This window comes from Sipha flava, unplaced genomic scaffold (assembly GCF_003268045.1).
Source record: "Sipha flava isolate LNK unplaced genomic scaffold, YSA_version1 507_pilon_pilon, whole genome shotgun sequence".
Taxonomy (NCBI): domain Eukaryota; kingdom Metazoa; phylum Arthropoda; class Insecta; order Hemiptera; family Aphididae; genus Sipha; species Sipha flava.
The window spans coordinates 92,984-119,062 of NW_020273422.1; the positions used below are offsets into that span (position 1 = coordinate 92,984).

The 26,079-nt window shown below is 26.8% G+C and overlaps 2 protein-coding genes across 3 annotated transcripts in view; one reads left to right on the top strand and one right to left on the bottom strand.

Annotated features, from left to right (window-relative positions):
• Positions 1 to 40: 40 nt before the first annotated feature.
• Positions 41 to 19,054, bottom strand: LOC112690499 (kynurenine 3-monooxygenase). The gene is made up of 12 exons (XM_025564516.1): positions 18,635 to 19,054; positions 7,147 to 7,219; positions 6,993 to 7,062; positions 5,675 to 5,868; positions 5,482 to 5,530; positions 5,323 to 5,410; positions 5,100 to 5,262; positions 4,759 to 5,016; positions 4,581 to 4,670; positions 3,493 to 3,633; positions 393 to 554; positions 41 to 211 (listed from the first exon to the last, which is right to left on the bottom strand). The coding sequence occupies exons 2-12, from the start codon at positions 7,192 to 7,194 to the stop codon at positions 128 to 130; spliced, it is 1,347 nt and encodes a 448-aa protein (XP_025420301.1). The 5' UTR covers positions 7,195 to 7,219; positions 18,635 to 19,054; the 3' UTR covers positions 41 to 127.
• The window catches only part of LOC112690497, a 21,955-nt gene continuing 11,947 nt past the window's right edge, over positions 16,072 to 26,079 (top strand). For both annotated transcript variants that reach the window (XM_025564514.1, XM_025564515.1), the window contains exons 1-15: positions 16,072 to 16,532; positions 20,444 to 20,626; positions 20,683 to 20,823; positions 21,135 to 21,317; positions 21,402 to 21,545; positions 21,611 to 21,925; positions 21,987 to 22,169; positions 22,240 to 22,371; positions 22,440 to 22,754; positions 23,082 to 23,264; positions 23,376 to 23,507; positions 23,574 to 23,903; positions 23,970 to 24,152; positions 24,248 to 24,385; positions 25,504 to 25,686. In XM_025564514.1, coding sequence (XP_025420299.1) covers positions 16,298 to 16,532; positions 20,444 to 20,626; positions 20,683 to 20,823; positions 21,135 to 21,317; positions 21,402 to 21,545; positions 21,611 to 21,925; positions 21,987 to 22,169; positions 22,240 to 22,371; positions 22,440 to 22,754; positions 23,082 to 23,264; positions 23,376 to 23,507; positions 23,574 to 23,903; positions 23,970 to 24,152; positions 24,248 to 24,385; positions 25,504 to 25,686 — 2,980 coding nt within the window. In that variant the 5' untranslated portion in view covers positions 16,072 to 16,297. The remainder of the gene's footprint in view (positions 16,533 to 20,443; positions 20,627 to 20,682; positions 20,824 to 21,134; positions 21,318 to 21,401; positions 21,546 to 21,610; positions 21,926 to 21,986; positions 22,170 to 22,239; positions 22,372 to 22,439; positions 22,755 to 23,081; positions 23,265 to 23,375; positions 23,508 to 23,573; positions 23,904 to 23,969; positions 24,153 to 24,247; positions 24,386 to 25,503; positions 25,687 to 26,079) is intronic.

The window sequence follows — 26,079 nt, forward strand, 5'->3', positions numbered from 1 at the left end:
GTATTAATATTTTTATTTATTTATTTTTTTTTTTTTTATAGAGAGCACTTATAAAACATTTATTAATAAATCTTTTACAGTTTGAAATGGTTTTTATTGTACTCGTGTACAATGATTATTATTGCAATCATTTTAATATTATTGAAGTAAGAACAATAAATAGCGTGATTCCGATGAACAATGAAAATAAAATTAACATTCTAAATATGACCTGCAAAACAAAAATAGTAAAATATTATTCAAAAAATCCCAAATTCAAGAGTTGTTATAGGTACATGTAAATGTATTTATAATATTAAATAATTTATGTAGATTAATAAAATCTGATTTAATCTATTTTAAGTTGATTCATAATACTTCTTAGTAATAAATTGTATATTATATTTGCTTACTTGATCTTGCCATTGATTTATTAGCTTACATTGTTTGTATCCGATTGTTGTAAAAGAAACTAAACTATGAAGTGGAATCCATTTTTGAGGAAACCATTTATATAATATTTTATCAATTTTTTTCCGCCACAAAAAACTTTTTCGAGTAACTAAATCTCGCATCTATTAATTAAAAATGAAGAAGTTAGTATTAGAATAATTGATTAAAAATAATGTTAAAAGTACAGTAAGTATACTTTTTTTTTCTTGATAGTTTAATTAACTCATCTAAATATTCTGCCGAAATATTATAATAGTATAACTCATAATTAGTGCTCGGAAGTTGATGACCTTAAAAACATTAAAAAATGACCAAAAAAGATGCAAATATGACATAAAAATGACAAAAAATGTCCTTAAAAAATGACCTAAATAATTACAAATATTTGTTATAAATTAATGAAAATACATTTTTTTTAAATATTTTATTCTATTTTACTATAACATTCTATAAAAATTTATTAAAGCTTACAAATTACCCAAAAATCAAAATCATTGTATTGTGTGATTAGAGCGTATTTTATGTTATCAAAAGTTAATCAATGAAGGTTATCTGTTTATAAATATTTATATTTGGAAAAATTTCTCTCCACTGAAGTGATTGGGAGATGCAGATGAGCACTAACCGACGTTTCAATTTTTGCCATTTCGAAAATATTACGAAAAAATAATAAAATTTAGTATAAGTATTATTCACTATAACATGACAATGGAGCGACCACTGTAATCGACGAGATAATATCGGACAAGTCTTAAGTTATCGGCATAATGGTCGATAAGAAACAATAAGAAATGAACTAGTGTGAAATCAGAAAAAAATGACTAAAAATGTGGAAAAATCACCTAAAAATGTCAAAAAATGACTTAAAAAGTAACAAACATCAAAAAATGCAAGAAAATGCAAAATAAAAATTAGTTATTTGGATTTACATGCTAATGAAACACATTTGTGGCCAGAATAGCTATCTTCTAAAAAGTTCGAAAAAAAATGCAAAATACATCAACTTCCGAGCCTTACTCATAAGCATTAATCATTATTATTTTAATTAGGATCTTTCTTTTTATAGGCATTACGAAATGTTTATTTACAAGTATAGAAAATCCAATATAAATGTAAATTATGACATTATTATTCAGTGGTGCCCAAACCGTGGCCCACTGACCACATTTAGCCTACTAAAATGTTTTTTGAATGAAACAAATTATTAAAAAAAAAAGTAAAATAACTATAAAATACGATTTTTTTAAAAACGTATTCATTTTATTTTCAAGCATTTTTCAATAGAAATTTTACGATATAACTCGTGCACAATAAAAATTTATCAATCTATTCATAAATAGGAATGACCCACGATATAGGAACGGATTTACAATTTTACATTATACTATTACATTATATATATATCAAACTGGAAGACTATAAAATAATAATTATTTAACCAATTTACCATAAAAGTAATTTATTCAAATTTTTATTTAATTAATAATATAAATTTGACACTTAAAACATTAGTTATATTTATTAAAATATTAATTTACAAATATTATATAAGTATTATGGTGGTGTACACACACACACATATACATACCGCATTTCTGGAAATGCACAATATTTTAAGAATTGATAATTATTCATAGAATAGAAACGAGAAAGCGTATAGTTATTTATAGCTGATAACCTGATTTTTTAAACTAAATAAATAGATTTTTTATAAATAAATTATAGATTTTCATATATTAAATTAAATTTTTAAATTCCATTTAAATAAATATATTCTGATCATAGTAAACAATTTTCAAAGATTTTTGACATTTTCCAGGGGGGCATGTCCCTCCCTTGCCCCCCCCCATATGGGCACCCTTGATCTGTACTCTTTACAGTAATAAATTAAATATTTGAAAACATATTCAATATTTAACTACATGTATATTGTATACCTTCTATGTGTAATAAAATAATATTATAAGATTAATATTTATATTATTCGTACTTAAATATTTGGTGACCCACTCTAAGATAATTGTTTACTAAAGTGGCCCCGCCAAGGAAAAAAGTTTGGACATCCACTGGTATAATTTAAATTCGAAACAATATGTTTCTTTTAACTTACTGTATTTTTGGGAAACGTATACAATATAACCACATTTTTAATATAAAAACTGATATAATCAGAGTTCTATTAGTATTTTTTTAGGATTGCTTGATTAAATAATACTATTCTAATTTTAAAGTTATTCAATTCAACTATTAATTGAGAGAAGACTTTGAAAAATTGTTTCATATATATATCTAAATTTTAAAATGTATAACTCATTATTTTTAAAATTCAAATTGGATTTTATAAGCTGGTCTTGGGTTATTAAATGGATAATACTTAAATTAATCTGCAAAATTAAAAATAGGGGTATTATTTGTGATACAATTGTACTTCTATATTAAATATTTAATTTATAAATTTATTTATTATAGGTTCTATAGAAATACCAAAAAATGTGGTATCAATTTAACGAGTAATAGAAAAAGCAAAAACTACAGACATTAAAGAAATATTTAAGCTTGATTTAGCCCATCAAAATTTGCTTGCGAATATAAGCATAATCTATTATATTACATTTATTCTGATAGTATTAATTATTCATTAATATTTTAAAATTTCTAATATCGTGCCAATTAATTACACATATATAATTAATTATTTACAAATGCAGTTTATATACATATAGTAATTACACTATTTATAGTGTAGCTCTATTGATTAAAATTTGTAGTTATTTTATTTAATAGAAAACTCAATATATTTAACAATTCACGCATTTGCAGTAGTGTATTTTTGGATTTTATGACATTGTAGCAATTTAAAACTTTATTGCCTTGACATTCTAAAAATAAAAATATATAAAAATACTAAACTTATTATTTTTTTTTTAAATAAAAATATTTCTATCCGGTACTTAAATATCGATCTTAAAATGTATCCAAATCTTTTTAAACAAAAATTAATTTATGATTTCTCATGAAAATTTAAATATATTAGATGATAAAATACAAAAATATTATTACTTCGATATAGTTGTAAAGAGCTAAATCACTGATTGCTTCTGCATCTTCAATTCTTCTTAATGAAAACATTCTCAGAACAGTTTTTAAATCATGGTCATATTCATTGAGAAGTTGATTCAATATAGTACAGTCTTCAAAACCCTAAGAAATATAAATAAATGTAATAAATATTTGATAAGCACTACTAAATGAACAATAGTCAATGCCTTAAGATTTGCGGACGATATAGCTTTCTGTGCAGGAAATTAAGATGACTTACAAAATACCATAATAGCAATAAATAGAATATTAAAAAATAAGTATGGAATTCAACTCAACAAAAAGAAAACGAAAGTTATAATATGCAGTAAATCTAATCCGATCCAACTCAACATAAACATTGACAATGAAAAAATAAGCCAAGTACACCAATTTACATACCTAGGAAGCATTATAACAGAGGATGGCCGCAGCAAAACCAATATAAGATGCAGGATAGCACAAGCGAAAAGTCCTTTTCAAGACAAAAGCCACATACTAACTACCAATAGCGTTAGCCTGGAAATAAGGAAGAAATTCCTAAAAAGTTATATATGGAGTGTAGCGCTCTTTGGATCCGAAACTTGGATAATAAACTCAATAAATGTTGAAAGACACATTGCAAGAGGAAAACCAATGGCAGAATACATGATACAGATAATGCAGGATATGAATAAATGAAATTACAAAGACCTGAAGGAATTGTCTTATGATAGAGAAGCATGGAGGGCTATAACAAACAAATCCACGGATTTATAATAAAAAAAAAAAAAAAAAAAAACCTCTATTATTTTCTGTTCAAATGTATACTATATTTAACTAGATCAATAATGATGTTTTTTAAATATGTTACGGTATTAAATTTTATTATGAATGATAAATAAATAAATATATAATAAGAATTATTATGAAAAATTCTTATAAGAAAATGTTTTGTAAATAATTTATTACATCATGTATTCATCGCGTCACATGAATAATGTAATTATAATTTTGACTAGATAACTAGCACATCACTCTCACATATATAACTTTTCAGCATATATATTTTTTAGGTTTTTTATACTTACGGCATTCATTCCTTGTCCATAAAAAGGTACGATAGCGTGCGCTGCATCTCCCATCAACAAAAAGCTATCATTAACGTGGTACGGGTTACACTATTAAATTTAATATATTACTTAAAAAATTAAACTTTTAAAAGTTTGACTTAAAGGATATATATGTATATTATATTTATGGATATACTTTAATAGAAATAAGAGTTCGTGCTTTTCCACTTATCACTTGGCGAATTAAATTTTCTGGGTCAATCAAATTCACAAAGTCCTTAAAGTGTTTATTGAAAAAACTTAAAATCTCTTCTTTTCCAGATTCTAATATCAATGGAAACTTATCCATTGGCATGAATAAAGTGCAAGTCCAAAAGCTATCTTTATTTGGTAATGCTATCAACATGAATGTACCTCTTGGCCAAATATGAAGATGTCCAGGAGTTAAAACATTCTAAAAGGCATTGATGATATTATAATAATGGTGATTACATTATGAAATGTAATTTAGAAATTTTTAAATTTGAGGTTCTTTACTTCTTTTGTGTTTGGTAAATTAATTTCAAAATAACCGTGATTTATGTACGACTGGGAATAATTAAACATAGGCAGACGAATCATATGTTGTCGAACAATGGAATGAGCTCCGTCGCATCCAAAAACGATATCAGGTAAGATGATTACTTGTTGATTTTCCACTCTAAAATATATATTCAGTTATTCAAATTAATAACTCGATGTTAAATTGTTTTATATTTACGTTTGAAATGTTAATTTTTTTGAACTAAAATCAATATCAACGAGCTTGTAAGAAAAGTTTAACTTCACGTTTGGATATTTTTCGAGCTCTACAAACAAATTTTTGTTATTTATCCATTATTATTAGCAATAATTATTATCAAATAAGACAACATTTTACTTGTTAATAGAACCCCATTCAGCTCCTTTCTGCTGATAGAATATAAACACTAAAAAACAATAAGTTATTCACACTATGTTTAAATGATTGCAATCATAGTATTTTATTTACTTATACCGTTGTGTATAATATAAAATATATAATGTGTATGGTTTTTCATTTAATAACAATTATAATATTAAAAAAATGTAACCTTCTTTTTGAAAATATCATATGGAATGCTGTAGTTATGACCATCAGTAGAATGGATCATTCTGCCGTGCATAGGTTCCGTGAGCTCTTCAATTAAAATATTATCGAGACCGACAAATTGTAAAGCCTTTATGCCTCTTTCCGACAATGCTAAATTTATGGACCGTCCAGTTGTGGTTTGCATGAGTCTAATGTCTGTAATAGTGTTATTTCATAAATTATAAAAAATAATAAAACATAAACATATTTTCTTTCATCGAGAGATACTTTATCGAAACAATTTAATTTACAGAAAAAATTACTTGTTAATTTTACGAATGTATTTTAATTTATAAAATATATTTTGATATTATAATCAAACATTTAATTTAATTATGGTATTTAAAAAGTAAGTTTATAGAACTTTTAAATATATTTATCAAAAAATCAAAGATTTATAAATATATCAATGGATGGATTTTTTCAAGTAGTTTGAAATCAATAATCTCTTATATTATTCATTATGTATAAGACATATTTTTTCAAAAATATTATGAACAAATGTGTAGTATTTTATAAAAAACATATATTAATAGTTCACATTGACAATTATAATCTAAGAAGATACCAATTATTTCTTAATTTTTTTCGTAAATAATGTAATGTTCTAATAAAAATTAGCAATAGCTATAATCAATTAGCATAACAAATAATAAATAAATAAATAAAAACAGTACTATGAATTTTTTAAATGTTAAATACATATGTATATAATGTAATTTAACACATTTTTTAGATTATATTTCTATATTTATTATATTTATTTATTTTCTAGATTACCTAGTGTAAATTCATATATTTATCAACCGATTCTTTGGTCTTTCCAAAAAAACTTAAGGTACACGGAAATTAATGTTACAATTTTAGTTATTTTGATTAAAAATATTTGCAATAGCTTAGGTCAAATTGCCATTTTGTAATTATAGTGTTGGTTATTTTACTTTATAAATAAACAAAATTTCCGAACCGCAGACAAAATGTTTGATAACACTAAGTGTTATTTTACAAGTCTTGTAAGATCAATAGTAAATTATAATAAGGATGTAACCTAACCAGGTATTTATAATATTCAATAAATTATAACCACTATACATGTTATATATACCTTAAATTATTTATAGACTAAATTGTCTTAAAAATTACATTTATAACTAGATCAATACTTTTAATAGTATAAAACTTTAAAACTATAAACTTATTTACATTTAATAATTATGTTGTCAGTTTTTATATATTATTAGTATTGTAGATTAATATTTTGTAAGATAAGTATAGTTTACCTGTTCGACTTTCAAAGATGGTAACGTCATAACCATATTCAGCCATAAAACAAGCACACAACGATCCGACCTAAAAAACAACTCTTATGAACTCCCAATTTAATTTAAGTTACGCAGTACGTAAATTTAATTCAATAATGTATTATATATTTACCGGTCCGGCGCCAATTATAGCAATTTTGACTTTTGATTGAGACGTCATCTCAAGACCTATTTCTATTCAATATCTGAAATGAAATGATTATATTTTTCATGCACTTTCTGTGTATATTAAAATATATATGTATATATAGGTACTTCAGAGGAGGGAGTGATTATATAACTATGAAAACCATATCAAAATACCAATATACCGAAGAAACCATAAATGTACGATTTAGATAGTTTGACAAAAACTAGTAATTATTTGTAAAGAAAATACATTTTTCATGCTACGATATTTCAGGTATTAAAATGAAGAAACAATATACATAAATTAACACTCGTTCGTATAATTCATATAATTTTAAATTTAAAAAATTGTAAATTATGAACAGAATAACTATTGATTCTGAAAATATGTTTGCTAACATTTAAAAAAAAAAGGAAATATTAATATTAATAATAACAAAAATTAAGGTTAGTTAAATGTAAACATTTAACATGGCTCCTAAAAATTAAGATTCACAGAAAATAATTCAATTATCTTTTACTCTCATTTAACTGATGTTATAAAATAAGTTAGTCGGGTAGATTTTATTTATTTAGATCTTAAAAAGGCCGTTAATTCAGTAGACCATGGTATTTTGATGATACATTTAAAAAACACGGTATTAATGATCCTTCATTATTATTGTCCACCTCTTACTTATTAAATAGATCTTTTAGAGTCATGATCGATAGGTTTTGTCAAATAGTAAGGTGGCTATTTCTGGTGTATCCTAGGGTGACCATTTATCTCTTTTTTTATTTATAATATTTATTAACGATGTTGGTCTAATATTTAATTCATGTAAATATCTATTATTCGCTGAAGATTTAAAAATTTATTTACCAATAAATCTTATGGATGACCCTTTTTTGCTTCAACATGATCTTAAACTTTTGGAATGGTACCTCAAAAATAGTTTCTCAATTCCGAAAAATGCAAATATATTTTTTTTCTCTCATCAAAAAAATAATAAAACTGTGTTTCCTTTACGGTTGATGGGTTTTCGCTTGAGATTAAACTACTATGCGAAGTTTAGATGTATCTTCTGACTTAAAATGTAATAACCATATATCTTTGATTTGAATAGATTTGATTACTTTTACTCATGATTTATAAGTTTAAATATACGTTTGATTACTTATAATTTAATTTATTTATACTTCGTATTATTTACTTGTTTATAAATTATCTCTTGTATTTTTACACTTTTAAAAATATATTTTAACAGATTGCGCAATTAAAAAACAAAACATAAAAAATAAATACATTTAACTTCAAATCACCTAATCGAATATGAAATTTGTTCAAAATTTAAAATTGTCATTATTAAATTATATTAAGCGAATTATATTATTATTATAATATTATAATATTAGCAAGTACTGAATAGTTCTATAAATACGAATAAAACAATTTGTTAAAGATATGATGATATCATACAATTATGTTAGGCTTCTATTATACGTAATGTGTATTCAATATTACGTTACCAACTATTGAATAGGTATCTTATAATGTCTGGTGTATGAGTAATTACTAAAAAGCGGATGTTTATGCTCCAAATCATCATATTATATGTTTTATAAAGGTTTAAAATATTCTCAATAAAACTTCATTATATGCTTAAAAAAATTCAAAAACATCAAAATGTGTAATAAAATAGTAAATAATATTTATTAAACCATTAAGAAATTAAAATAAAAATAAAATGGATGAATTAAAAAAAACTAAGTCTTCTTGTACTTGTATTGTTGATTTAATAATTACTAATTTTAATCAGTATATCTCTTTGTGAAGACTTTCGTTTTAACATTTATAATTTATTAAAACCAATGTTGCTTGATTTTCTAAGACATCGTACTGTTTTATCATTATTTATTTTATAAATATTAAATTAGTTAAATATTTTACTGATATCTCATGATTATTTTATAATTCATATTGAATTTAATACTCTGTATTTTTTTTAAATTGTAAAGTGTACTTCAACCTTACTTCGAGAGTTTTATTTATGATTTAATTTTCAAATATTTAGATATGAGTACAATGATTCAAAAAAAAAAAAATAAAAATAAAAAGATTTATTTTTATAATCAAACTATTGTCATATCTGATGATTGATGTAAAAATATCAATTATTTTTCTGTAATAAATAAAAATTTAACTTCCTGTGGCAACTAATCTGGAGCACGATTTTATTAGTAAATTGTTGTTCATTTTTAATTTTCATTCAATGAAAGTACATTACTATAAGATTATGTATCTTAATCAGAGTTGATATAAAATATGTTTTATACATAAAAAAAAACTATTTTAATTGTTATACTAGGGCAGAGGACTTTTAACATTGTATATTCATATTGCACAATCATTAAAATAGCAGAATATAAAACAAATATGTTTCATGTTTTCACAAAGCTAGTCTTGAAATTTTATTTTATTATTTTCAAAATGCACATTTTGAGATTTTTGTTTTAAGGCCATGGTTCTTCCATTGTATGTATGTTCATATTTCAAAATTTATCACTTCATCAATAGTTTTCTACTGACGTTCTTATTTCATCTGATATTCGACCAAATTATTGTCTAATAAAAAATAATTTTAAATTTTCATTATATAATATGGTTGTTGAGGATTTGTAAACGCACGTTTTTCTTAATATTGCGTCTCCAGGATCGGTAATTAGATTCATTTTATTTATAAACAGTAAACACGTAGCTTACATCATATATTTTCTGATAGGATGTTAACGATTCCATAAACGATACTAAACATTTCATTACACAGACTTGTCAGTGTTTATAAATAATTTAATATTCTAGTTATTTAATTTTAGTTTTACAGTCTGTGTATGTGTATCTATTCGTAATTCGTGTCAACTTTTCGTCTATGTGTACTATTTTAACATTCAAATGTCTAAAGATAAGCAATCTTTTTAAAATCGGTTTAAAAGTTATTTATCGGAATTTAGTGTCAATGTGTTTTCGAAAAATTGTTAAGTTCTATACTGTAAGTATTGTGATGTTAAAGTTGGATATGAAAAACGATTCAGTGTTACCCAATATTGAAATGATTTATATATTTTATAAATAAATCGCTTTAAAAAAATATAAGAGCATACCTATCTTTAGAGAATATTATAGGGTTTTTAAATGCACACGTGCTTGTATATTTAGAGTTTTTTTAGGACTACAAGTTCTCTGCTCTTTTTGTTACTAATAAAACAATTGTCTTTTTTATGTTTACCGTGCTCAAATATTGTCCGAAATATTGTTCCATATCATATTGTACATTTCCAATAATATATATTATTTTTATCAAGTATTCGCAGTCATTTCTTATCAAATATGAACTCATAATTATTTGCAAGTAACATGTTTTTGTCGTGTATACTTTTATACGTGATTAAAATAGAGATAAAAAAGAAAAATCACCTTCACAAACTGTACAAAACATTATTTAAAAATCAAATTTTTATGATTCGACTGACTGCAAGAAAAAACACGATTTCCTGTCGAAAAAATGTACTCGTAATTATTATTTTACCTTTAACTAAAGTACGTCTTATTAAGTTTAATAATTATAATTACAAAATATGTAAACATTACAGCATTACAGATATTATTGTGTATTTGTGAGACAAATGACTAGACGTGTATGGTGTTATGTATATAATTATTATAAAAATATAATATCTGTTTTATTGTGTACATCCTTAACTCTATGAGTGGTTGACTTAATTAATATTATTATATAATTCAGTGGCGGATTCAGTGCTTAATTTGTTGGGGGGAAGGGTGGAAAGTGTAAGCAAAAGTGTAAATAAAAATATACAGCATTGATTTAGTTCAATATTAGTCTAGGGCTAAGAATTTCTAGGAGTTTGCATGTATTTCAACAATCATTCAAAACATAGCCAAGTCATATAAAAATTTGTTTCATAGCCATAGTTTATATTTACATTTGTAGTTGCATATTTTGACTATTTGGCAATTTTTCATTTCTAAGTGCATATTTGACCATTTTTTATGCAAATACCTATTTAAATTTAATAAATATATAATAAAACAAAATATAATTTTAAATAAATTTCCTGAACCTAAGATAATTATTTGTCATAAGTTTTTTTACTATAAAAACCAATTTATAATTTTGTAAGTATAATCTAGATATAAAAATAAAAAAGGGTTTTACAATGTATTATGTACAACCCACTATATATTTTAATTTTTTTAATTTTAAATGTATACATATTTTTAGGTTTTTTAGAACATGAAGTCCCTAGCCCTGTCGTTACTAACAAAACAGTTTAAGTAAACGTTTTACATTTTAAATACAATTGAAACTAGCGTGGGAATGTTTAAAAGTGTATATTTAAGAGTAAGTATATTTAGATCCAAGAATAATCTGACCTTTTAATACCAAAATATCAGCGGTAAACAGAATACCTAATGATCATTAGTGTTTATAATTCATAGTTATATTTAATCAATATTAAGTGAATTTATAGGTAATTAGTATAAACTAGAGTGCCTCTAGTTTGAACTACGTAATGAATCAAATTGTTTTAGTTTTTATTATAAATAGTTTATCCACCATGAATTCTAATTTCGTAGGTATGTATATTGTTGTTTAATTTTATTTAAAAGAATAGATTCACATTATTGATATTAAACTATAAATACAGTACAAATATTATCTATTTTTAAAACTGTATAATAAAATGTTACAATGAAGAATATTACTTCTATTTAATATTTTATAGGAATATATTTTACATATATTTTGAATAATAATGATGTTTTTAAACAACATAAAAATATTCAGCTAGACTCAACACTGATCGATAATAATATTCCATACATAAGTACTCTATTAATTTCATAGATACAAACATACGTACAGAAATTTAATAATTTCATATTTTTTCTAAAAAAAAAATTACTAAAAATACATTTAAATTAATATCAATGAACATTTGTTATTTAACTTGTAAACAGAAATGAACACGCAATCATGTAACACACGTTTTCATTTTTAAAATTTACAATAAGATGTAAAATAAATTATCACATGTCTGCAATACTATAAATTTAATTGTTGGTGTTCTTTTTGCCATTCGAATTCAAAACAGTTGGCCAACTATTTAACAGCTACTCTTGAGCAGTGGCACCGAAATCGGTTTTCAAGTCTGTTCACGGGCGTCGTTCATAACCACACACTTTCAAAAACAGGTCGTCGTTCAAAACTGCACACTTTTATATCTTAATCCTACATATTTTCGCTAAATTAAACCGTTTAACACCGCACAAATTTATATATATATATATATATTAGGGTGGTCCTTAGCTATGGAGGTTAATTTTTTTTTCTAATATTTTGTTACGATGACCCCTAAATTTTGTTCTTTGGTATAAAAATATAATTACTGTATAGTTTGAGCGCGATACTTCAACCCCTTCCCGTGCCCCAAAAGGGTTTAAGTTCAATAAAAAAGGGTGAATTTTAAATTTTTTGAATATACTTATTTTATTTTTACAGTTATAAAAAATGCATAAGAATCTTTATTATAGCAATCAATATTTTCTAAAAAAAAAGTATTATGATGAATTATGGTAAAGTGGTTTTTCGTGAAATTAAGAAAAACCCACCATTAAAAAAATCAAAAATACCGCGTCTTTTTTATTTTTAATTATATTTAATGCATTAGCTGCAGCGATGTCAAACAGATCATTTAAATCCTCATTAAATGTAGTTTCCCTATTTTTGTATAATTCACTTGTTCGAGTCTTATGTTTTTCTAAACTGCATAAATCTTCGTATAATTTCTTACATTTTATGATGCAGTTTGAACGATACTGAGTGGGTATATGTGCTTTTCTCCAAAATATCAGACATTCATCAATAACAAGATATGTACTTTCATGTAAATTCAAATTAACTATTCGCATATTATAGAAAAGTACGCTCAAACAATCTCTCTTAGAAGGCAATTTTCCACCAGTTATTTGATTTTTCATCGAACCGACTAGAAATATTGGTTTTCGTGACATACTTTATTAAAATGATTAAAAGTACTAAACTCAAAAAATAATTATACGTTTTTAAGACGACATGTTTACTGAACAGCAAACCAACACGTAATAACATCGATACTTCGATAGTAATAAGACGCAAGTACAATGTACTGCACAATACATATGTCTTTACAACTTTTATCGCGATAAGATTATTTATATAGAAAAACCAACCTATGTCAAATCATTTAAGCACAATAAAATATTTAACATAATTTAATGGAAAACATCTACGAGTATAATTTAAATGGTTTATATTTTTCTACAGAGATAGTTAGTTTTATATAAATACTGAAGTTGATAAACATAAAATGCCTATTATGTTACTACGTATAATATTTTGGTTTAAACTTCCTTGATTAGAGAGTTAAGTTACAAAAATATATATCTTATTTTGTATAAAATATTGTATGCTATAATTTGTGTTGATTGACTATTTTTATGTAATTTAATATTTAAAAAGAATAAAAGTAAAAAAAACTAAAAATCGAACAATCTTCCTCATATTTAACCAGCTATGAGTCACATCACGGTCTAAAATACCGTGAGTTTATTATTTTACTAATAAGTCATTGTGAGTAATTTACTTATTTTTTCGAAGCATGTAATATTTTCATTTAGTTTTTTTTTTTATTATTATATAATATATCCGCGGCTTCTATGGCCATTGGACGTTACAATTTTTTTTTTTTTTTTTAACTTAACTTAATACATAAAATAAACAAATAGATTGGTGCAGGTTGGTTACAGGAGGTTGATGAGGTGTGTATTTGTGAGGAATTGGCAGAGCTTGACGATATTGTCTGGTTTGGGGCTTAGTGATTCTGCCAGGTGATATCATTTAGTTTTATTATAATATTAAAACTGTATTATATTCAAACATATTCTTTCAATCAAATTATTTTTAATTTATTTTCACTTAAATCTCTAGTATAATAGTATAATACCAATTTTTATTGTAAAATATAATAAATAAATAAAGTAAAATTTTTGTATATCATTAATAAATGCATTTGTATGCAAAATGTTAAAAAAAGATATGAGATATAAGAGAACGGTCAAAAAGACCGTGTGCGACCACATAGTTTACACACAATGATGCGACTCATGGCGGGTTAACTTTGAATGGTTATTCTTGATTTTACGAAAAACCACCTACTTTAATGCAATATACGAAGATACCTTTTTTTTAGAAAACATTAATTGCTACAATAAAGATTCTAATAATTTTTGTATAACTTTAAAAATTAAGTGAAAATATTCAAAAAACTGAAAATTCACACATTTTCATATAACTTTAGTCTCTTTGGGGCACGTGAAGGAGTTGATTTATCACGCTAAAACTTTACCACAAATATTTTTTCAGAACATAGAATAAAATTAAGGGGTCACCGCAACAATATTCTTAAGAAAAAAAAATAAGGACCACCCTAATATATATATATATATATATCAATTACGTATACATTTATCTAAAATAACATGAGTGCACCTCGAGACCGAGCGGGGTCACTTGATCGCTTGGACAGTTAAAAACGAAAATATCCTCCGATTTTCTATGTAACATCACCCCAAGTAGGTCTCAGAATAAAGGTGGAAGTAATGCGAAAGCGGTTCCCACCCCGGTCATGATTCAAAAGAAAAAAAAAGATCTCACGATAAAAAAAAGATTTTGTGTGGGACTCATATGAAACCGGCAACGTAAACTGTACATGCAAAGTGTGCAGAGAGAAAGGAAATGTTAACCAAATGTGTGCGGTTTTGAACTATCGACTTTTCAAATTTCTCGTTTTAACAATAGAATAAATATGTGCAGTATTGAACGATGTAAAATGTGCGGTTATGAACGGTAAGTGTGCGGATTTGATAACCGACGGATGACCACACCATATTTTTAGGGTGGCGGGTGATGGACTAGTATACGAGTAATAAGTGAATTAATCCAGTTAACTATTAATTATAATACTACCCATTTAAAGAACAATTATGTTCGACTTTTAAGTACCTAAATGCTAATAAGTAATAAGTACCTAAATGCATTAATGCTAAAATAGGTTAAACATTTTTTGAAGGGGATATACATTTAACCCTTTAAAGTACATCATTGGGTGATTATTAACCATTCAACAAGATAAAACCATTGAGGATATTAGTAACTCAACCCACGTAACGTAAAATATACTAGTTTCGATCGAAACCAAAGCCAACGGATTGGGATCGTGTGGTTTGAAATGAATTGCACTGCCGGACGAACAAAAAGCCAAACGGTAAATTAAAATATTGATTGAAACCGCGTACGAGTGTTTAGGTGTTCCCTTCGGTTGTTTTCAATATGTTTATCGATACTGTTTTATCGACGAAAAACCATTAGCGAGAAATCGAACTTAATAATAAATGAACCGCTGCACCGTAGTACCACTGCTAACCACTACCTGCTTGATACTACTACTGCACGGTTGACGAATCAAAACGTAGCTCTGGGCCAGTCTGAATGCGTTAAAGATATTAAAATTGAACGCGTCTTGGCGGCCGTACAACACTGTTCGAGCTTGTTCGCAAAGCTCGCGCGGGTGTAGGAGTGATTGTAGCGGCGGTTACCGAGCGGATCATTGCCCAGGCACAGTGCGCGCGTTAGCTAGTCATGCGGCTGCTGGTCAGTCTTCTTCCGTTCCGAAAAAACACCCGTAAGGCGGACGACAGTAAATGCGTCGATAAAACGAAAAAAAACTGATTCGTACGGTTCATAAACAAAAAAAAAAAAAGAAAAAAAAAAAAAAAACCGAAAAAAAAAAGAAATAAAAAAAAAAAAAAAAAAAGAAAAAAAAAAGAAAAACCGAAAAAAAAAAGTTATAAAAAATAAAAAATTAACGTGAAAAAAAAAAAACCCCGCGTACACACCGCACCAACAGTTCTCGTCGTCCGCCGCCGCAGCCGCTGCACTCGTATTCGTGTTCCGTTGCGATCGTATCGCGTTCGATCCGTTCGAATCGATCGGTAACCGCGCGCGCGCCGTCGCCCGGCCAACTTCTCGCCCGTTATGGCCCGTGTCGGGATCGCGCGGCGGGGCCTGCTCGTCGCGTTCGCGTTGATCGTGATCGCGGTCCAGCAGCAGCACGTGACCGCCAAGAAAGACTTGCCGGGCACCGGGTCGGAGCAACCGGCCGCCGCTTACCGGCCCGCAAAAGGCAACGCCGAGCCCATCATCGAGGAGGTGACGGCCAAGCAGCTGGAACGGGTGCTGAACGAAAAGGATTACGTCGCCGTGTTCTGGTGTAAGTAACGCACTTCGAAATCCGTTACGTTAACCGACGACGGTTGATCGCTCCGACCGACTCCCCGGGCCGCATTGTCCGTCCACGTGTTCTTGTGTTGATTTCCCCTGAAATCGGGGTTCGTACGTTGTGGTCTACTCAGAAGCGTACCCAAGAATTTTTTATGGGGAATGGGGGGGGGGGTCCAACATTTTCATTTTATCCGATAATGAGAAATTAAAATACGCCATATACTATTATTATACTATTTACTATTAAATCGTTGAGTATGTAGACATTTCAATGGGGAGGGCGGTCCGGACCCGAAAATCCTCCCCTTATGTACGCCCTTGGGTCCACATACCTTTCCATATCAAAGGAAATCAAATAACGGCCATGGTTTGTGGTATTAATCCAAAATCTACATAGGTTACTCTCGTATGAATACCGAGTGGGGAGGAACTCGTAAAAAAAAAATAAATATCCTAACTCGCGTAAGCAACTAAACGTTTTGTTACAAACAACCGATACGTTTCTGTTACACTAATCAAATGAGTTGAACTGAGAGGAACTTAATTTTATTATTCATCGTACGCCATGTGACACTTCCATATAGGTTCGATATAAAATATCATATAAGAACGCTGGAGTATATAGCCAGTCATTTGGCAAAATCTATAGATCATGCCCCAAATTGTAAAGCCTGAGAGTTGGCAGATGCATATTATGAGTCACTGGCTGGGATTTCAGTTATAAGAATAAAAATTAATTATATTTAAATGAATTGCCAAATTATTTCGTTGAAACAACAACGTTTTAACTATAATTATCGAAATAAATTTAAAACTACTTATATAATAAATAGACTCGCCGTCAAAGGCCCGCAGCTGAAACGAAGAAAACTATTTCATTTTTATTGTAAAAATATATTCGTAAACGTACAATGCCAAATCGTAATATGATACCAGTTATATTATGACAGATGTTATTATTACACACGGCATTTGTTATTACATAATTGAGAGTACGAAAAAATGTATGCGAATTTATGGTTTTGTGTGTATACGTATATAGTTTTTATTCGTATGATTCGAATTGGATTTAGTTTTGATTTTAACAAGCTTATAGCGGTGAAGACTAAACGAAAATATCGTGAATTCACTAGGTCAAAGAAGGATAATGTGTTGATGAATTTATTAATAACTCTCCTTCTGAAAATAAAAATGTAAAAACATTATTTGACAGTTATATATAACGAAACTCAAAAGTCGAAAACTTAAAGCTGATGAGAGGCGAGCGAAATTTCGAAAATAAAAGTTGTACGGAACAATGTTTTTTACTGTTGGCAAAGGTTCTGAATTGTTCGAGTTCTGACCTTTATAATGGAAGTATTCCGGTGGAGAAGAGAGAGAAATTCGGATTGTAAAACGCGCGACGGCCATGGTATTATTATTATGGTTATACTATCCCCCGACGGCTGTTGACGATTTCGCGGAGGCCGTGCGCCGGAGATAATAATAGCACACGTCTGACTCCATCTGAGGTAGTGTGGCCCGTTCCATTTTGTCTTTGCTGAACTGACATCATAGAACAGCTGTTTTTAAATGTTATAACCGACGAAATTTTCGCTAGACAATTTTTTTTAATAATAAATTCTATAATGGGAATCTTTTCAAATTTATAAAACTTATATTCATACATGCCAATATAACACGCATAGAAATGTATGCATAAGTATATAATTTTATGATTTTAAATTTTAAATATTTCATTGACTTTTAAAAACTATATTCATGAAAGTTATTCCCAATATTACTAGGAAAATAATATTACAAGTACAAGGTGTATTATTTGTAATTGTAATTGAATATTTGACATGAAACGAGACGTTATGGATAATTGTTGAAAAAAGATAAATTATCTTTTAGTATATTTCCGTGTTATCTAATTACTAAGAATTTTTAGTGAACAGGTTCACCAAAATTTTTTATCAATGAAGCAGATATATAATATCCATAAATTATGTTGATTATATTCTAAAAGTAAAGCAAAATAATAAAAAAATTAAAATATTGAGAAATAATTTTTAATAATAATTTCATAAGTGATTCTAGAGTACTTACCATAGACAAATAATCCATGTAAGATTTTTGTGAAAAATAAATTTGGAAAAAAGAGAAGACATTTTTGAAGGACAAAATAAATGATAAAGGCAAGCGATAAAAATTATTTACAATTAATGTTGGTAAACATTTCAAAATTAGATCGTAATTATTGCTAACATAAAATATGGTTTGGAATTATAAGCTTACAGAAGTGGACATTAAAAAAACTGATGCCGATTTCACTAATGAGATACCAAATGTGTACTAATAAGAGAAATAACAAAAATACAACCACAATTTAAGTGACGTAGTAATTTGAGCGTATCAAAAATTTACTCGCAAAGCAAATAGATGCGTTTGCGGAAAATATAATTCTGTGTAGTACAACATTCCATAAACCCATATAAGTTCCAATAAATAAATATGAATGTATTATATCAACGATGCGCAATTTTTTTCTATCCATGCCCCCAAATTAATTTATTTTAATGAGTCAGGTCGCGCCTTCCTACCAACATTCTGTAAGTGTATAATATTAACTTTCTTAATGTTTAAAAAAATATTATTTATATAAATGAATAATCGTTAATTTTAGGAAATTTCAATTTTTTTTTTTTTTTTTTTATTTAAATAATCCAAAACGTAAAAAAATACAAAATTTAAGTTTTATAAAATATAAAATATAAATATAAAATAATACGAGTATACATAATATTTAACTTTTTCAGTTGGTGTTAAATTATTGGTGACCTCTAATAAAATATGGTGGCCCTCAGATTGCGCACCATTGTATTATATTATATATTATATAGAAATTTAATGTACTTCAAAAAATAAATTTAATACACATGACTCGTTTGGTTTTAAATTGTATTATTTCTAGTTGTAAAAGTTAATATGTATATCATACAGTAATACAAAAATAAATAACATACAATTTGACCGTTTATAAAAATTATTAAGTAGTTTCTAAATTAATGTATATGTATATAACTAATATGTATCTCTATCTGTATAACTATATCTGTCCACTATTATACTTATTGTGTTTATAAATACAGATTATAAAAATTAAGAAAAAAAGTTTCTAAACTACTAAATTCATGGTAGTCTGTATGCAACAACCTGACAATAACCGTCCATTTAAAAAAATTATATAAATTACAAATAGGAAAATTCTCGCAAAAAGGTGGATTTCTCATTAAGCCTATAAAATATTCATCATCAATATTTTTTCGAACAATTTCTATACGAACCTTTTATAATAAATATATAAATATACTCAACCGGAAACTTTATAAAATAGTAATTGCATGCCTATTATCTATGGTAAGAAGTTATTTGTTAAGGTCTATAACTTCATCTATTGAAATATCAACAATACCACAAAATAGATGATTTATGTAAGTATAGTAAGACTATGCCCCGGTACTCAGTGTTTACATAATTAACAATAATATTCTGTAAATTATTATTTAAATATTATTATAAAAGTTTTAATTTAGTTTTAGTAGAAATAGTTTTAAAAAAATACAATTAAAATACATTTGTCAAATTCAAATATCAAAATTTAAAAAAATATCTTCATAAAACATTAATGTAATAATGAAATAATAATATATTTATGTATCTATATGTATAAAATAAAAAGTGTAAAATTAATTGCAACACCCTTTCAAACAAAATTTATATCGAAAAATAAGCTTAGTAAATCAGTATTTTTCATCAAATTTTACATAATAAATAATTTTTTCAATGTTTAAATCAATAAAAATAACTATTACCCATTACATAATAAAATAAAATGTTGTATAATTGGGCTTTTAGATACCAGAAGCTGTCATACGTGTGATAAAGTACTAGAGGAACTTGAAAATATTGACGATGACACTGACTCTTTTGGAGTTGACTTTGTAAAAATAAATGACAAACGGCTAGCTAAACATTATGGAATTAAAAATTTCCCAGCCCTCACCTACTTCCGAAAGAAAGAACCAATTATATATGAAGGTGAGTAAAAATTGTCGAACTATTAAATTGTATTAATTGCATTTGATAATTTTTAGGAGATCTAATGGATGAAGAATCAGTATTAGAATTTCTGACGAGTTTAGAAGCTTTGGACTTACCAGATCGTATTGAAGAAGTAAATTCCAAAATATTGCAAAAAATTATCGAAGACACAGATTATGTAGCAGTTTTGTTCTGTGAGTAAAATAATTTTTATTTTTGTAGCACTATTTGTTTTTATGATGTAATAAAATAAAAACATGTTTAATTGATTGAACATAATAAATTACACTGAACTAGGCCCCGAACGATCAGAATGCACTACTTTAAAGGATATTCGTAAGTGAAACGGTTGTAACCCAATATCAGCTATATAGTATACCTACATACCTCGGCGCCCCACTTATAAATGTATAACCTTTCACAGCTTTATCCTTGTATAAGCGAAAACCTTGTTTTTGTACTTCGAATTTGTTCAAATTTATTGAAATCAATATTATCTCTTTAGATAAAGTTGGCTGTAAAAAATGTGCAAAAGCATTACAAGAATTGGAGAATATTGACGATGAAGCAGATCAATTAGGCATTGGGTTTGTAAAAATACATGACTCAAGTTTAGCAGAAGAGTACAATTTAGGAGATTTACCTAAGTTGGTTTATTATCGGCATCAAATACCAATTGTTTATGAACGTCAGTGGTTTGTCAAACGACATGTTTAAATAAGTTTATACATCTATAAACTGTGTTTTTAAGTATTTAAATTTGGACATTTAGATGAATTAACGAGAGAAGAAGATGTTCTGGAATGGTTGGTACAAAATAAGTCTACAGGGGACGAAGAAGATGTTATCGAGGACGTGACATCAAAAACTCTAGATACCCTTATTGGTTCTGTGGATAATCTTGTTGTTTTATTTTGTAAGCCTATCAAATAATTTAACTTTTGAACATTTTCAATCACAAAATCTTAAACTTTTGATTAGACGATAACGATGACGAAGATTCTTTAAGAGTTTTGAACGAATTAGAGAAAATTGACGATGATTGTGATCGCCATGGCATACAGTTTGTGAAAATTGAAGATCCACTAGCAGCTTCTTCATTTGGTTTGGAATCGGTACCCGCAGTGGTTTATTTTGAAAAGCAAATACCAAACATTTATGATGGTGATATTGAGAACGAAGATGCGCTATTGCATTGGCTTATTGATCAACTTCAAAAAGATGAAATCGAGGATATTACGAATGAAATGATGGATCGTCTTATTAAAGAAGGGAAAAATATCGCAGTGCTTTTCTGTAAGTATTTCACATCTATAATTAGCGATTTGTATTACAACTATGTTACTTATATTTTTAGATGATAATAACGATAAAAAATCCCAGAAAGCATTAAACGAACTTGAAAATATTGACGATGAATGCGATACACTTGGAATAGTATTTGTTAAAATTGATGACGAAGAAGAATCAAAGTTATATGGGATTGAAGAAGTACCAGCTTTATTATACTTTGAAAATGGAGTTCCAACCCTCTATAATGGTACATATTATTTATAATAATAATATTAAAATAAATTATACAATATAATAGTTATCAAATTACATTTTAGGAAACTTGGAGGACGAAGAAAAAGTGCTAGAATGGCTTAGTTATCAAATAAAACATGATGAAATAGAAGACGTAACTGATGAGATGCTTGATATCCTTATAAATAAGCTATCAAACGTGGCTGTTCTGTTCTGTAAAATCAATATAATTGATACTAAACACAAATAAATACAAAAATGTCTATTTTATTTTTATTTTTAGATGATAAGACACAAAAAAAAAGCCAAAAGGTTTTGGTTGAGCTGGAAAATATTGACGATGAATGTGATCAGAGTGGAATAGCCTTTGTAAAAATTAGTAATATTGACGAAGCTCGAGAGTATGGCATAACAACTGTACCAAAACTAATGTACTTTGAAAAGAGAATTCCACATTTATATAATGGTGATTTACTTAAAGAAGAAGAAGTTTTAAGTTGGCTCATACACCAAAAAAGACATTCAGAAATACCAGAAGTTACAGATGAAATTGTTGACAAACTCATCGATTCTGAGCCTTACTTAGCAGTATTATTTTGTAAGTATTAATTTTGAATAAACTGTTGTTTATTAAATGTAATATTATTCAATTATATTATTAGATACTTAGTAAGGAAACATTAGTATTAATATACTGATAATGGTGAATAGTTAGATTAGGACTGATTAAATTTTCAATCGTAGAGACTATTATTTTCTAATTTCAGTCATTAATAGTTAAGTTTTTAGTCTTAATGAATAGCTATACACAAATTGTATAAAAAAGAAAATCTTAATAACAAAAAGAAAAAAAAATAACTTTAAATTATTAAATTAATTGGTTACATTTACAATCATATCGTTATGTTATATCTGATGTAATTAGATGATAAGGATGACAGAGAAGATATTCGTATTCTAAATGAATTGGAAAACATTGATGATGAATTGGACAAAGAAGGAATAGTGATTGTACGTTTAGATGATGAAAATGAAGCAAAGGAATATGGCATAGATCATTTACCCACATTAGTATACTTTGAAAACAAAATTCCAGCGATTTATGAAGGTATCGTTATAATATAATAATATACAGTTATAGTTATAATTAACGAAAATTCCATTTTAAACTATAATTATTTTTTAAATCGATGAATTAAAACAACATTTAAAATTTTAGGCGATCTCATAAATGAAGAACAAGTACTGAAATGGCTTATAGAGCAAAAAACTACTGCTACTATCGAAGAAGTCACTGACGAGATACTCAAAACTCTTATTGCCGAACATGAATACGTTTTGGTTTACTTTAGTAAGTTTAAATAAAAATGCTCAATACATTTTTATATGGTACTAAAAATTTTAAATTATAATATAGGTGGAAGATGCGAAGAAGGACAAGAATGTGATAGTATACTTGATGGTTTTGAAAACATAGATGACGAGTTAGATGAAACCGGAATTGTTTTTGTAACTACAGAAGATGCAGCTATCGCTAGAGAATATGGACTTAGAACATTCCCATCGCTAGTATTCTTTAGAAACAAAGAACCACTAGTGTATACAGGTGATTTGGACGATGAAGATGAAGTATTGACTTGGCTCATCGATGAGGATACTCTTAAGGTGCCTGGGCGTATTGAAGAAGTTAATACTAAGATGTTAGAAAAAATATTAAGTGAAAAAAAATTTGTTGTAGTATTCTTCTGTAAGTTTTTAATAATCAGTAAATGTTTTCGGTTAATATTATGGTCTTTTTATAAATCCTGTTTAGACAAAGAAGGAGACAAAAAAAGTCAAAAAATAATCGCAGAGTTGGAAAATATTGATGATGAATGCGAAGAAAAAAATATTCAATTCTTAAAAACTTCCGACGAAGGAATTGAAAAGGAATACGATTTACCTGGGTTGCCATCATTATTATTTTACAGAAATAAATTCCGCAAAATTTATACAGGTAAAATTTGATAAAAAAATATTATAATATTTATAATAATATATTTTATACATATTTATAAAATAACTCTATTAAAACAAAATTCTATATAATAGGAGATTTGATGCACGAAGAAGCCATTTTGGAATGGGTTCTCAATTTACATGAGTCTGAACCAGATTTTATTGAGAGTGTCGATAGAAAGACGCTGCAAACATTAATTAATGATGTCGAACACTTGGCAGTCTTCTTTTGTACGTATAAGTCATATAACATAATATAATATTTAATACAGTGGGTACAGCTAAAAATCGTACAAGAGGTTTAGTATTTTGCTTGAGCAGTCTATTCGCTAAATATTACTACGAAATAAGTTAACTATTACCTAAAAAATAGGTATTTAAAAATAATTATTTTATGATTCCATTATAATATATATATTTAGTACACATTAAATATATAATGTATTTATATTATTGAATTATTTTACGGATTATTTTATTTCATTTTTATGGCATATTTTTCAATGACACTTTTAAAACTTTTAAATCTGCAATAGAAACTTAAAAACTTAAAAATCACTTAATAAAATTAAAGAAATATATATATATATATATATACATTTGTCAGTTACAAAAAGTAGGCGAATTTTTATAATTGGTCTACAAAAGTATGGTGATTTTCTTTTTCTCCTAAAAACCAATTATCATATTAACACACATATTAAATTTTCCTACCATATTAATAATCAATATCATTGTAAATATTTCAAATTATAATTATTGCCATATTTCTCGTTAAAACACGAACATATATACTCGGTTTCACTTCTTTCTTGTCATTCATGACTAGATCTTCCCACTTTAACTATGAATATCTTAAGGTTAACGATTTTATAGTAAAATTAAAAATAATTCTTTAGAGAAAATACGAACAAATTATGCTGTCATATTGAAATATAGTACTATGTATTCATATATACTAAGTACGTGCATAGCATTTTTATAAGGTTTTGAAAAAATACATCACTTTTTTGCTATTTATAATATCAATATTAGATATTGTTCATCAAAAATAATTAAAAATAATTAAAACTATTATTATTTACAGTTCAATAAAACTATTTACCATGTTATGAAAATTAAATATAAATTAATAACCAAAATATAATATTTTATTGGATGGGTAAGTAAAGAGTAATCGCATGGTTTTTTTCGATTCCCGAGGATATTAAAATCTTTAAAAATAAAAATGTATTTCTTATGCATTCTCTTCAAGAATTATAGTAATTTTTATGATTATAATAAAAATAATAATATTTCTATTTTAAATAAAAAATATAAATAATATATTATATCATGCTTGGTTTTAGATGATGATAAATGTGAAGCTTGCCCTAGTATATTAGAAGAGTTAGAAACTATAGATGATGATACTGATAAAGAGGGTATTCAATTCGTCAAGTCGACTGATTCAAAGTTAGCATCAGAAATTGGTATTTTTAGTTTTCCCGTTTTAGTTTATTATGAAACTGGAGTTCCAATCATGTATGATGGTAAGTTTATACACTTTGTAAATATTACATAAATTGAGAACTAAAATTTTATAAAATATTAAAAGAAATGAAATTAATAAAAGAGTTATTATAGGAAACAACTAATTTCTTCAATCAATTTCAGATTCTAGGTACCTAACTAGAAATAAAAAAATCTTACGTACCTGATTAATAATTTAAAATTAAGTAATAAATGTAAAACAGTTAAATTAAATAAATGCATTGCAATATTTTACTTACCTACATGTAAAGTTGATTTTACAATAAGATAGGTGTATTATATTATGAGGGATAGATACTTGTTATCCGTAATAGTAGGTAGGTACTAGGTTCATACATGCAGCATCGTCAGGAGTTAGGTTGGAAGTGTTGAATTACTATCTGTCCATCATG

Excerpts from the sequence above, each read along its gene's own strand:
- LOC112690499 (XM_025564516.1), bottom strand. The coding sequence starts at position 7,194 with ATGACGTCTCAATCAAAAGTCAAAATTGCTATAATTGGCGCCGGACCG. Across the intron at positions 5,869-6,992 it reads CATCTTTGAAAGTCGAACAG|ACATTAGACTCATGCAAACC; the intron begins GTAAACTATACT and ends ACACTATTACAG. Across the intron at positions 212-392 it reads TAAATCAATGGCAAGATCAA|GTCATATTTAGAATGTTAAT; the intron begins GTAAGCAAATAT and ends TTTGTTTTGCAG.